A 14,694-nucleotide genomic window follows, 5' to 3' on the forward strand; every position below is an offset into this window, starting at 1 on the left:
GCCCGCGCCGGGCCCCGCCCGCGGCCGGGGGGTCCGGCGGGGCCTCCCCCGGGAGCGCCGAGCGCGGAGCCCCCGCGGGGCCGGAGCGCGGGGCCCTCGCTGTGTCCGCGCTCCCGGCGCTGGCGGTGCAGCCCCGCCGCAGAACGGGGGTCCCGGTGCCGCTCCCGCCGGGGCTCCGGCCCCGCATCCCCGCGACCCTGCCCGGCACCGGGCTCGGGGGGGCACAGGGGGCACAGCGGAAAGTCACCGTAATAGCGGCGGTGCTTGCTCGGATAAGTGATTTTTATTGGGTTTTTTTTTAACAGTTACTGACATCCAAAATAAAATTAAAAGCCAGTTGTGACTGAAACTTGCTCAGTGCTATGAGTGCGACTCCAGAGTGCACAGAAAGGCTGTAGATGGCTTTTTTTTTTTTGTGCTGATTTTCATTTTGCTTGTCCTTTAGGCCATGTATATCTATTCTTGGTAAGGTAAGTTTTAGTTGGTTTTTATATTTTCTGCACACGAGGAGAGCATGCGTGTTGATTATAAGTAAATTAAAATTTTGCTCCAAAAGGACGTCAAGGTATTACTGTGTAGTACAGTTCCAGAGATGACCATCAGATTTTTTTCCCTATTATTTTTGACTTAAGGTTGATGATAGTTTTTGGGTTTTTTATGAAGAGAAAGAAATCTGAATAAAAATACATATGAATGTTTCTTCAATCCCTTCTTTGGGCCTTGACTATATTTCTGTAAACTGAGCAGTTAAATGAAAAGTCAGGATCAAAATTTCACATCTTTTTCCACCCTCTGGTATATATTTGCTGTCAGTGACACGTTTTAGGCAACATTATGTGTTGTAATGCAACTTTTTTCTTCCTTCAAAGGTAGTGAAAAAGAAAATACCAAGATGAGTAAAAAGCCTCCAAATCGTCCTGGAATCACATTTGAGATTGGTGCTCGTTTGGAAGCACTGGACTATTTACAGAAATGGTATGAAAGACGTTTTGCATTTGCTGAGACCATAATTATTTTGTGTACGTTGTGTGCTTTGATATCTGATGATATAATTTAGTGCACCTATTAATTGACTGTTTCATGTGTGAACTTTATGAGTTTCCACCAAAGTCCATTAAAACTGTACGCTTTTAGGAAAGTACTGTCCCTTCAGAAATCAAACTAAACTTTTCTGTCGGTTTTTGTTTGTTTGCTTTTGGTTGCTTGTGTATCTGTAGTAAGCAAAGAGCATTTCTGGAGTAGTGTGGAATGCAGTGTCATGGCTGAGGTGGTTAGTAAGTCAGCATGGCAAACCTCCATGACCAAAGGCTTCTTTTGTTTTCATTTGAAGGCATGGAAGGTGATTTGTTCTGTATTTAGTTATCACACTTCATAGGTTCACAAAACTGATTTTTAAAAAAAATAAAACATCCTTAATTGGAGTGCATGGGATAGGCAGGTACAGTTGTGTTTGTATCAAACAGCTGGAAGAATGAAGTGCTTAAAACTGACTCTACAACCACCCAGGCATATTGTGAGTTCAAAGGCTATAAAATCAAAATTGTGGGCACAAGGACCATGCTGCACAGCATGTGTGTTGTGAAAGGAGCTGTTCTTATGAAATAAATTGTTAGTCAAAATTTTATTAAAGCAAGTGGACTAATTTGATGATGTGTGCTGGCCATGCTAGTTATGTTTGAAAAATCTCTGGTTTTGTTAAAGCAGATGATGGAAGAAATTGATGCTACCCAGAATTTTTTTCTCAGCTGCTTTCTGATTTATTAGGGCTAGGAAATGTAGAGATGTGTACCTGCTTTTCTGCTGCATTCCTGGAGAGCTCAGCATGCTCCTGTAAATATCTGGTCCTTTAACTCCAAGTGAAGTGAGAGAGAAGTCTGTGTTATTGACGTTTGCTCCAGTAGTTGCATGCTCTGTATAAAAAGTTGGATCAAACCTTTTATCTGTAGAGCTTTGATTTTAATTATGGCAAAATTGTTCGTTTTAATCAATGGTCTCTAAAATAATTGATTTACAGAACAGTTCTTTTTCTTACCTGTTACTATAGAGTGGGTTTTCAGCATATTGATTCTATAACTGAATGCCAGGATAATGAAAACATCCAAATAGTTCTAAAAAATAATTTTAATACACCTTTTTATAACATCTGTGACAAGAGATAATTGGTTAATATAACTAGGTAACAAAAATTAATATGTAAAAATAGCTTCACCTTAATTGTATTAAAAAAAAATCACTGAATATCCAGTGTATAGTTTGTTTGAGATATGCCCACTGTTTTCACAAGGGAGGGTTACATGTCAACTCTGGAGTTCTTGTCTACGTTTGAGTTGTCAGGCATAGGCCATGTCACAAGCTCTGCAGCTGAGTTTCTGGGTGTTTTCAGGAAGAACAGAATTTATCCTGAACTTTCTAGGAATTGCTTCATCATCTGTACCACTAGGTAGAACAGGTCAAGTTTTATATGCATGTAAACTTTGGTGGTGCCATATACAGGAGGAGAAATTTAATAATTGAAATTTTGCAGTTGCAGCAAGACTGAAAGCAGAACTCTGTTTCAAATGAACTAATATTCACATACAGAACCAAACAGCTTGTGACAGAAAGTCTCCTGTCGTGTTATTATTAGGGTGACACGGGTTGCAATAATACTCCATGTGATTTTTTTCTTAGCTTTCTGTTGCATAAGGGGGTGGTAGATGTTTTTTAAATTCTTTCTATATATAATCTGTATGCATTCCCTTGATTTGCATGCATAAATACAGACTTCAAAGAAAATAAAGTTGCTGAACTTACATGAAATCTCTTTATATTTTTTAACAAAAGCTAAATTGAAGAGCAGTGATATTGCTTAGCTCAGTTTTTCTGCAAGTGACAAATTGAGAACACTTGCTGAAAAATAGCCTTTGAAAGGGTTTTATTTTTTTCCCTCCATTTTTCTGAAAGCTTGCTGTCGTTTAAAGATCCACTGTTCATGACCAGTTAAAATGTTAATCAAGAAAGAATGTAAATCGCATTCTAGAGGATGTGAGAAAAATATAGTAAAGTATGTTTTTGCTTTCTGAAGCACTTTTGCAGGTCTGAAATTTTCAGCTCTGTAATAGTTGCTGAAATCCATCTCATGGAATCTGGTGTTCTATTTATGATCTGTAAACTTTGGAGAGGCCATTGTGTACTTTGACTATTTATTGCTTAAAAGCTCCGTAGTTTTAAATGAAGTTTTTGCAGAGAGTGTTTGGGTCACTGGTATCATTTGTCATGTACCATGACAGAGTAGAAGAAAGCCTGGTCAAACTGGTCAGCAAAGACAGGCTGTCAGTGGGTGTGTTTATTTTTGCTTTATTGTGGAGGTAACTGCAATTGCAGCTTTATCAAGTGCAGCACTTGTGCTGTTGCAGGGCATTGTCTTACATAATGAATTCGGACCACTTGTTACATTTAAATTCACTAAAACAAACTATGAAATGCAGCTCTAATCAAAATCAATGTGATTATCTGTCAGCATATAGTAAATGGGATGGGATTGAAAGTTATGAAATAGGAAATTATTAAGTATATGAGATGATCAGGGGCCTGGATTGTACGAACTGTGAAGAGAGAGTGAAGAAACTGGACTTGTTTAGTTTGGAGAAGGCTTCAGGAGTCCCATGTCAGCCTTCCAATACAAGGCTGTAATCAAGATTTACTTGGCCAAGCTGTACAGGTAGTTAGAGGACAAGAGACAACAGGCATAAGTTGAAATGAGAGATTTAGACTGGGTTCAAGGAGAATCTCTTCCCATGGGACAGTCAAACAGTAGATCAGGTTGCCTGAAGAGTTTCTGGAGTTTCCAATATTGGAGGTTTTCCAAGACTGGGATGGATAAAACACAGGAAAACCTGACCTGATCCCATAGCTGACCCTGCTTTGAGAGAGAGGTTGGTCTAGAGGTTTTCTGAGGTCCCTTTCAAGTTGAATTATCCTGTGATCTCATACAAAAGCTGATACATGTGCACACCCCCCTGCCTCTCACTGAGGAAACAAATGAAACAGCAGTAAGGCTGCACATACCTGCAAATGCATGTCTGTGTGTAAGACAGTTCTTAAGCTGTCAGCTCCCACAAATAGGACACTGGCCCTGCAAAGCTGATGTATTTAAAGATGCATCTCATGCTTTTTTTCTGTCTTTGTGTGTCTTTATGGGACTGGTTGTCCCATAAGATGCAGATACTGCTTTGAAGAAAACAACCCTGTTGTATTTCTGAGACCATAGTTCTTTATTAATTTGCTTGATCTAACCTCTGAGGTAATGAGAGAAGTACAGATACATGGCCCTTGTTGTTCTGAAATGGAAGCAACTCACTAAAATAGGTTAGTTGGTGTATTTGATTATCTGGATGGATTTTTTTTTTCCCCTCTGTAAGTCTTTGGGAAATCTTGCTTGGGACAATCCTTGCTTTAGATTTCAGTTGACTGGTTTACGTGACAGGTATTTGAAAGGGTGGTGAAGACTCTGCTTCATATTGATTGAATACAATATATATATACATAAAAACTAGGGACCTAGAAATATGTTTTTGCATATTTTGCAGATACCAGAACACTATTTGTGAGAAGTCAGAATGGAGGGTATTTGGTTTTATGTCCTCTGTAAGGTAGAAGGAAACAGTTTTTATATCAGTATTGTGATTGCAAGAACTGTGTCTGTAGACTTTGTAGGTGCAAACTTGGGCAAATTTACTAATGTTCTTGCATCCTTTTTTACAGTTTGAAATGCCTGTTGTCCCATTTCACAGGGCAATTCACCACTTTTTGATCACTTTTGACGGGTTAAAGGGAAGACAATGATGTAAAAATGAAAAAAGTAGCTGTTACTGTGTGTTGAGTACATTGGATAAAATAGTTTGGGTTTAGTTTTTTTTTACACTGTCAAGAAATGAAAATGGGAAGTTTTCAATGAATTTTTCTTGTATGAACATTGGAACACTATCATTGTCTGACCAGTGCTTCATAGTGTAAATTTTGTAAGCCATATTAAATTCTAAAGCTTTCCAAAGAATTGCATAACTCTAATGGGTTGGAATCACTGGGATTGGAACCTGCCAATGGAGAGCATGCAATGTGTAAATTGGGTAGATACCATCATCTAACGACAATTCTCCTCTTCTCTCTTTAAAAAACAAGAACAAACACCCCTGAAATTTGGATGAAACTTCATTTGTGATTAGTAGATACTCTTTCTAGCATCCTGTTAAAAAAACACACCCCAAATTTTCAGGTTATTGTTTCTTCCCGCAAAAAGAACACTTTGATTATTGAATTTCAGTGGGCTGGTCTGTTTGGTTTTCTTGGTTTATAGTGATTAAATGTTGGCAAAGCTGTTTGTATATTAGTTTCATTCTGATCACTTAGTGTGCAGTACTTGCTGGGGGAATTAACCTGATTGGAAGGTTGTTTTGGCCTTGGACATCCTTATGATTTGGTACTGTAAAGAATGATGTTTGCATCCCACTTTGTAGCGCTTCTTCAGATGTAACTTTGTAATTTGCAATGTGCATGAGATGTAAGCATCTTCATATTAATCTTTTTTATTTATTAAATTGATTATTTTCAGTAAAAGTACAAAAACACCAGAAAGATGTTTCTGTGTAAAATTTGCAGTAGTAAATTCTGCAATATGTATGTTCTGCTCTTTTCCACTGTCAGGTCAGTATTGTGAAATGTTACTGTTTGTACATATTTGTGGTACATTGTGTGGCTAATTTTAGTAGATATTGAGGGTAATAGCTTGTTGCTAAATCCATACAAAGTTGTGTTTGGGTTGCCTAATAACCAATCACACATGGCTTGGGTGGTTCCATCTCTGGGGATTGAAGTTGAATGCAGGTTTTGTCTGTTCATCTTGTAACCACTCTCTTAAGATACATTGGAGAAATATAAATTATAAAAGATTTTGATTGCAGAAATGGTTTTTATCAGAGGAAATTAACTGATAAGTACCTTGTGCTGCATTTCCTCTCTGGAGTGATCTCTAATGAGACTTAATATTTTTCATATCTTCTTTCATTAACTCATGCTAGCTTTGCTCTTTTTATTTTCTGTATATATTCATTTCTTGATTCTTGGCTTGCTGAATTTTCGTTTAACACTATCTTAATTTTAAAATATTTGTCTCTAAACTCTGCTCTGTATTTTACTTCCTCCTCTTACTTGGTTTTCTTTTTCCAGGACTTTGTACTGTAGTTTCCTGGTTTGTCCCTTCTGTTGTCTTCTCACACAGTGCTTGGAATGGTGACTTGGCTGCTGCTGACCAGGGAAAGCTCCTGGCCATAACAAGGAAACTGCTGTAGGGAAGCACCATAACGGGAACAAAGTGTTTGCATTGGAGATGTGTAGGAAAAGGAGAATTTTGTCTTTCAGCTGATTTTTGTACAATAACCATAGTTTTGCATCACTGGGTGTCTGGCATCTCATAAACCTAATATTTCTAACTGTGCTGAGAAAGTATCATTCCTGGCTTCCATTTCACTGTTGTAGCACAAGCTCTCCTTTTTGTTGGCTACAAAGTTGACTTCCCATCCTCTTGCTTTTCTGGGTTTTTCCTTCCCTCTGATAAATGCTTTCTGTATCATTCTTTTGGTAGCATTGTTACTCACGAGTTTGCTCTAGGAGCAGTAACTTTACTTTTTACTCTAGTTTGCTCCTCTTCCTGCCTAATCTGAGACTTGATGTCTAGTTGTAAAAAGTCTGAAATTGGAAGACTTGGGAAGATGAGAAAAAATAGTAAGGAATTTTATAATAAAATTCTTAAATGTAGCAGCAAATGGTTGTTCAAAGTTAAACCGGAATGCTGCTGCTGGAATTCAGGTTTGACCTATGAATTTTACTTTCTGCTTTGATGCAGCAGATCATCAGCTTCACCATTCTTGTTTGAGTGTTGTTGTCAGTCTGCTTGAGAGGGGAAAGGGGGGTTGATCTTGTTGTTTCTCTGAAAGAAGACCCATGAAGTGTCTTGAAAAAGATTTTGTTAGTAGAGTGGCAAATGAGAGTCTTCAGTTTTCGATTAAGACTTTGTGGGGGTTTTTTTAAGTGCAGTGAGGAGAAGTTGGGAACTTAGAAGAATGGCTATGAAAATATTTTGTGTTTCTGAAATGTATGGATGAGAGAAATGCAACAACAACTTGGACTGTCTGAATTCTGATATGATGGTGATATGTGGCTGAAGTAGTAACTAGAAAATCATTTTTTTGTAATCAGCAGCTCCTGAAATATTTAACTGTTGGGAAGCTGTGTACACCCCTGTAGTTAAGAAGTAGGACTGGAGAAAGGAAGGAGCAAATTGAGATTGGCACCTTTTGTTTTAATGCTTAGTTCTAGTCACTAGGAAATAAGGAAAGCTTGTGCTTCTTGAAATCGTATATTTTAATCAGAACGTAGTGTTAGAGACTGCTTTAACAGCACAGTCAGTATTTTGGAGAGAAAGTATTCAAAATTGATGGTGTTGACAGGGTTCCTGTGTAGATGCTTTTCTAGCTGATGGAATTTGCAGTAGGGCTGGGAATTGGTCACTCAAGCTCTGCTCTCTTACTATTGCTCCACAGTAGCACTTGGTTAGTAAAACAGGTTGCGAAAGTTAAAGGCAGCTGTCCTTGGCTGTGGTCTTTCTTTTCAATACATGCTTTGTTAACTTTAGATGATCCCTAGTATAAACTCTGGTAAAAAAATTAATGATCTAATTAACTTTTTTTTTTTGGAGATTCTTAGCACTTTTGAATCTGTTTCAGTACTTCTGTGAAGGGCAGAAGGAGCTGAATTCTGCCTCATTCCCATTTTCACTGATGTATATCAGCTCTTGAACTAAATCATACCAATTTAGTAACTTAATTTTTTTCAGATTTGGAGAGTTCTCAGTACAAGGTGTTTATTACAACTTTCTGAATGGTCGTGTAAGCACTGTTGTATCTAAAGCAAGAAACAAACCTTTGAGCTTTACCAGTTTATGTTTATCATTCAAGGTATCCATCTCGTATTGAGAAGATAGATTATGAAGAGGGGAAGATGTTGGTCCATTTTGAACGCTGGAGTCATCGCTACGATGAGTGGATTTACTGGGACAGCAATAGGTTGCGACCTTTGGAGCGACCAGCATTAAGGAAAGAGGGCCTAAAAGATGATGAAGAATTTGTTGTAAGTGGCACATTTGTTTTGTCTCAGAGTTTTGCTAACTGTCCTACTTGTTTTCCTACATTAAATCTCTCTAGCACATAACGTTTAATTCATTTTAGGGGAAAAAAATCTAAATGTTTTAAATATTAATGAATAAATTTGTATAAAATAGGATTTTAAACCTGGAGAGGAAGTCCTAGCTCGTTGGACAGACTGTCGATATTACCCTGCAAAGATCGAAGCCATTAACAAAGAAGGTATGTATGCATGTAAGGTCCATAGGTAAGGTCTGTTTGCATATGTTATGCTGTAGATTTAGTCTGCTTAAAAAAGAGATATGCCTATAAAGTTTTCCTCACTGCCTCAATATTAAGTGAAAATGTTTCTGTTTATCAAATTTAGTATTAGGTTTGTATTTTATCTGTATGAAATCACAAAATTGGGATTTCCCCTAGAAGACAAAATGCTTAGTGTTTTTAATCAGTGATCAGAAGATCTAGTGCACAGTCTTAGGAATATTTCATCCTATTGTTGATTTGTGTTAATGATATACTTAAATTTTTGTGGTTGTTTTAGTCTGTTTATTGAAGAAAAACAATAGAAATGGGGAAATAAAGGAACACCTTAGATGAAATACTTCACAGTGGTGATATTTCTAATGAACATAAGTAGAAGTTGAAGTTTTTACTGTAGTGTAAAGCAAATGAGGATTTGGTTGTAAGTTGAATTGTTTCTCTAGTGTGACACCTTAAATATGACATAATTCTTTCAATGAATTATGAGCAAAAGTGACTCAATAGCTTAAACATGCTTGAAATTGTTCAACTGGACAAAGAGCAATAATATTAAAGCAGGATTTTATTGAGGCTGTAATTTTTTTTTCCTTAAAATTCTGAATCCCAACTGTCTGTAACACGTGGTTATTCCATTCATACAACATACAAAACATTTTGCTGAAGCTTTCATGGTAACAAGATGTGTTGTCTTCTTAACTACTCATAGTGATTGCATCAATCATTTTCTAGGAACATTCACAGTACAGTTCTATGATGGTGTCATTCGATGTCTTAAAAGGATGCATATCAAATCTATGCCAGAGGATGCAAAAGGGCAGGTAAGAATACTTTAGGTATTGCTGTGTTAGGTTTTATGTAGTTGTTTGGTTTTTTGTTGGTTTGTTTTTTTGTTTTTTTTTAATATCTTGAGATAGTAAAAGTGTCATGTAGCACAACTGGTTTTTAGGTTACAGTCTTTATTCTAGGTCCTGCACTGCCTTGCTTCACCAGTTTATGGATGCTGCCTCAGAGTGTACTGCTCCAGTGGCCTTGCCTCTCTCTGAACTGCCTGGCTGCTGGGCACTCCATTGCCGACTAATCTGTTCCCAGAGTCTTGTCTTGCAGAGTTGACAAAACTAGGGGGCATCCAGTGACTTTTCCCTTGGGTGTCCTTCAGGAAAAAGCTTTAGTTTGTCAGCAGTCTGTGCTGCTCATTTTTTTTGTTTAATTTTATTTATTCCCCACCCTCTACCCCATCTCTTTAGTTTGCTACTGTGATACCTTTTTGCCCACGTGTTCTTATTAAAATGACTGGAGGTTTTCTCCCTTATGTCAGAACTTTTGAGCATTTGGACAGATAAGTGTTTCTTATCTTTTATAATGTCCAGTTGCTGTTAAAGACAAGATGCTGAATAGAAGTTGAAGGAGACTGTAAAGTAGAGGACATGATTTAGTCCCTAGGCATATCTTTACTTTAAATTGGTTCCTGAAGGAAATTAAACTGAAATCCATAGTCATAGTTTCTTGCTGCAGTCCTACAGTAACTCTGTTGAACCAGTGTGTAGTATTTCAAAGAATACTCTCAGTATGACAGTAAGTTAGGAAAGTACAGTGTGTCATTTCATTTTTTAAAAGGCAAAACTTGGGTAATGTGATTGTGACTGAAATAAAATAACCCTTTTGTGACAGTGTAAAGAAATCCCCGACTGTCCTGTGATTTTCTAGGGAGCGATTTTGTATCTAATCTTGAGTTACTACTCTTAGGCCACAGGCATTTTCAGCTTTAAAAAGAAAGAGTAAATCCATTTCTCCACAACCATTATGTTGTCCAGACATGCTTGGTGGCAGTCCAGCTCATCTCTTATTTCTAATTTTTCTCAATAGTTGAGAGTTATGGTGCCACTGATGCATTTCAAGCGCTGAATGTAGGCTGCTTCAATGAAATCTTGAGAAAGAATGAGGGGGACAAATTTACACTTTCTAAGATGGATTTAGAATTTTAAGTTGTCTTGAAGCAAGAACACCACCAATTGTGCTTCCTATAATGCTAATTGATACTAGTTGTAGCATTTAATTTTGCAGAAGTAGAAATAAGCATGAAGATCTTTAGCTTTCAAAGACAATGATAGGATTTTTCCTACAATATTTCTCCTATATCATGCTATGGTAAAATGCTTGTTTTTCTAAATATTTTTGTGTTATTTCAGAATGAAAACATGATCTAAGATTTGGTTTGGAAATCAATTTTCTGAAACTGAGCTTTATCTAAGCCTAAAATGCAAATGGATGTTTTTGCTCTTTTGCATTATTGATTTTATAAGAAAACATTTACTAAAATTTATTTAAATCTTAAAAAAAAATGCCAAGAAATAAATTGATTTGAAAACTAGTGGAGTTATCAGATCCAATGCTTCATGCATAATTTAAACCTATAACTTGGTTTTTGTCTGTTTCCAAAGCAAAAAATACTTTTCAAGAGGTCAGTGTAAACTTAAGATCCTTCCAGTTCTAGTGCATCAGCAAATCTAACAAATATAAGATCTTTTTGGAAGGTGTGTGCTAAGCATGCAGAATTTGAATTACATGGAGAGAGATACAGATTAGTTAGTACTTTGATTTCAGCTTGGTGTGACTTAAAGGAAGAGATTGTAAACACTATGACACAAAAACTGTTTTTGAGTTGCAGCATAAGTGTGTTTTAATAAGACAGCTGTGAGGGTGGAAAGGGAAAATTTTTAAAGAGTGGAAAATATTCGTGTGTCTCAGTGCAATGAGACTTGAGGTTCAGTTGCTGTACAGATAAGAGCAAATTAATAGAAATCACATAGATATGTGGCTTATAGAGTACAGAGAGGGGGATATTGAGACTGCCCTTGTGAGAGCACATATGAAGTATTTGGATAACTTACTTTTTCTGTTTCATGTTTTTTGTTTTATCTTCGATGTAATCAGGCGCGCGAGAGGGAGCAGATAGCGCCGGAGCTGAGATTAGTGACGGAAATCGAACCAAAAGAAGTGAGTTTTGAGGAGGGATTTGAAGGAGAGGGAGGGGACTTGGCGCACAGGAAGAGGAAGCTGAGGAAAAAGCATGGATTTGCCAATGGGCCAGAGGAAAAAAGAAGATATGACAGGAGACAATGTGAGCCAAGATGTAGGTGGGGCAGACTGTTTAGAGTTGAAAGGTGAGGGTAAGGAATCCAGGCTTGATGTGGAATCAGCCAGTCAATAGATTGATGTTTTATGTATGTGTATGTATGAATGTGTGGGAGTTGTGGTGTGCCAGGAGAGGAAAAACAGCTGTATCTTTAGTACTGTAGAGAAGCAAAAAGGTGATGGTTTTAGGCAGATGAAGGGAGATTGATGTGTGTGTGAATTCTGCTATTGATGCAAGGGTTGGATTTTAGAAATTATTCTGGTTTTGCCTTCCAACTGTTGCAAGATTAAGGTCACACAGAGGAATATTTTAAAATACAAGTGTTTCAGCCATTTGATGTGTAAGGCTGTTTGGTAATTTCTACTGATGTTTTTCTTGATCGTGCAATTTCCTGTGTTTTGATTTAGTGAATCTAATTAGCATATGACAGTTTTCCTCAGCAGTGATAATGTTTTGTTTTCTAACTACAGTGTCCCATTACTTTTCTACTGTCAATTTTCTTAGCTTACTTGAAAGATGAATTTTAGTAAGAATAAAAAAGAAGGAAGTGCACATTTTTGATTTATTTCTTTTTAAGTTGTATATGTAAATGAGAAACTCACTGGAGTGAGATATGTGGGAAGTGGGAAATCAGGCTGAATGGTGCAGAGTAACTGGTGCAGACTTACACAACTGCAGCCAATAGAGAGGCGATATCAGGACACAAGGGAAAAATAGGGAAAACTTCTCTTAGGAGGTTTTTGATTTTACTTTATTAATTTGTAATGTGTTCATATTTAGGCCCTTGGCTTTGTGTGTATTGAATGATCTGGGAAAATGTCCTGCTATTGAAGAGTTGTAACTAGTTTCTGTGATATCTATGGTATTTAGTGTCCTGCTATTATGGTTGTCAGGGTAGATATCTTACTATTACCCTGAGACAAATTTCATGCTTTATTGTGCTTTAGGTTCCCACTGTTACTTGCAAATTTTTTTTTTAATTTTTTCTAAAAATTCTGGAAAACACACAAATGGATCTTTTTGAAGGAGTTCCTGTGCTCTTCAAAAGAAATATAATTGCCTCAGCATCTTAGATGCTAAATAGTTGTCACACGTCAGGAGCTGTGCTGCTGAGCAGTCACAGAGCAGGAGTTCAAGGTTAAAAAGCAGGAATTACCTGTGTCACTTTAGTGCCTATATGTTTACTCCAGAGCCAGAACAAAAAATGGACCCACAGAGTTTCTGACCAAGTCAGAATCACAAAATTTTTTAGTTTGGAAGCGGCTACTTGAGATTATCTTGTCCCCTGCCACTGCTCAAGGTTCTCTTTACTGAGTTTAAATTTACATGTTAATCTAGAAAAAAAGTATAACTGTCACTGTAATTACTGTGTCTCTGCTCTGGCTTCTGAATGCTTAACCTTTATTTGCTTCATTGTTATGTGTCCTGCTACCCTTTGTAAGCTCCACGTTTTAAGAACAGTATCTAAACAATGAAGTAAAGTACAAACAAAAACCCCTTTGTGTTGCACCAAAACAGCTGTCAGTAGAACAGGATACTTGGTTCAGCTTGGTCCTTGAAGCTTGGTATCTTCTTGAAAGCTTTTGATTCAGGGTGCTTAGCTTGACTGAAAATTAGAATGCCCTTTAGAAGCTATTTTGACTCAGGCTGCACTTCTTTCCTTCCCACTTTTATCAAAAGATCCAAACTCCAGCCATGTTACTGATCCTCTTCATCCCTTGGCCAGGGTACAGTGTAAGACTTCTACTCTCAGGTCTCCTAATTCCTTGCCACCATAAATAGCTCAATCCATTTTTTATCCTGCTGGATGGGCAAGGCTCTGGATGGACTGGAGCTAATGTGTGTGCTCGTTTTGGCTGGCCAAAAAATAGATTTGTGTGCTTTTGATTGACTGCAGCTGGCACTTAGACACGCTCGTTGGTGCTGGCACATCACCAGGTGGCCTCGGTAGTTGCCTGTTGTGTGAACATTGCCAAAGTGCTTCCAAACTTTGCTGCTGGTGAGTCTTGAGTGTGTGCAACTGCACTAAAATTGTGGGCATGGAACACTTTATCTTAGAGGAATCAAAACTGTTGGTGTTTCTAAGTACATAGCTTGATGCAAAGTAGAAGCATAACCCATGTAAAGCAGTTATTTAAAAGTATTGAGCTGTGGAAAAGGAAAAGCATGATACAAGAAGTAGTGCTCTGTATTTGTGTTATGCTTTTCTGGTACATCAATGAAGGTAAAGAAACTCTCAGTAGAACAGAAACTTGCAAGGCTTATAATACCTAATGAGTGGGAAAAGTTGCATTGTAACAAGATTTCTAAAATCAAGCTACTTAAGGTATCTCATGGTGACATAACAACAAGGAAATACTCCAGAATAAAACAGTCTGTCTACAACTTGAGGGGGGAGGGAATTACTATTTGCAAAGCACTCTTATAACTAGACAAAAAATAGTCTTTTTCATACTTGTTTTGTGTGTTGTAGTACTTGTGTAGCCAGATTGCCATTTAGTAAATGAATTATCATTCAGAACACTCAGTTGCTTAATTAATGTGAATCATTGTTTGCTATTGCCTTTTATATCGCATATAACTTCTGCATGGAAAAAATCTGTACCTTGATGTTACAGAGAATTAAAAAAATACTTCAGTCAAAAGGATCAAGTTACAGTTTTTGCAGTCAGGAGACATAAGACAGGAGTCTGATTGCTCCAAACTAGTGGAAACAGCTTGTCTCAGCCTTGGAAATTCTCTCTGTTGATATAGGGTGGCTTGACTTGGTCTAAATGCTAAAAATTTGAGATCTAAGTTCTGTTGTCTCTGTATGGTCAAAATAAGCCGTTATCAAAGATGTCATTTTTATTGCCATAAGTATGGATTGTGAAATTATATTATAGAGCACTTTATTGAAATTACTGGATGAAACCTATACTATGTAATACAAAAAGAATAAAAGAGTGCTATGTGTAGTTACTCTAGAAACACAGGTGTAATTAGATAGGAATATCCCTGCTTTATCAATTTAATTCAGGAAGAACTCTGCCCAATTATGCAGCTGGACCAGGCTTTGAGGTGGTTGTACCTTTGCATAATAGTTCAACAGCTATGGAATTGTGTATTTCAGAGCCAGAAGGG

The 14,694-nt window shown here is 37.3% G+C and overlaps 1 protein-coding gene across 7 annotated transcripts in view; it reads left to right on the forward strand.

The window, feature by feature from the left end:
- PHF20L1 (PHD finger protein 20 like 1) overlaps nt 1-14,694 on the forward strand; it is a 58,826-nt gene that overhangs the window by 5,122 nt on the left and 39,010 nt on the right. For 4 of the 7 annotated variants that reach the window (XM_027684551.1, XM_027684553.1, XM_027684556.1 and 1 more), the window contains exons 2-6: nt 870-975; nt 7,992-8,163; nt 8,315-8,399; nt 9,168-9,256; nt 11,370-11,432. In XM_027684551.1, the coding sequence (XP_027540352.1) occupies nt 893-975; nt 7,992-8,163; nt 8,315-8,399; nt 9,168-9,256; nt 11,370-11,432 (492 nt within the window). In that variant the 5' untranslated portion in view covers nt 870-892. Of the gene's footprint in view, nt 1-305; nt 471-869; nt 976-7,991; nt 8,164-8,314; nt 8,400-9,167; nt 9,257-11,369; nt 11,433-14,694 lie in introns of those variants that run through there. The other 3 variants (XM_027684554.1, XM_027684558.1, XM_027684552.1) reach the window with 2 other exon arrangements.

The sequence above is a fragment of the Neopelma chrysocephalum genome, unplaced genomic scaffold (assembly GCF_003984885.1).
Source record: "Neopelma chrysocephalum unplaced genomic scaffold, ASM398488v2 Primary Assembly neopelma1_66, whole genome shotgun sequence".
Taxonomy (NCBI): Eukaryota; Metazoa; Chordata; class Aves; order Passeriformes; family Pipridae; genus Neopelma; species Neopelma chrysocephalum.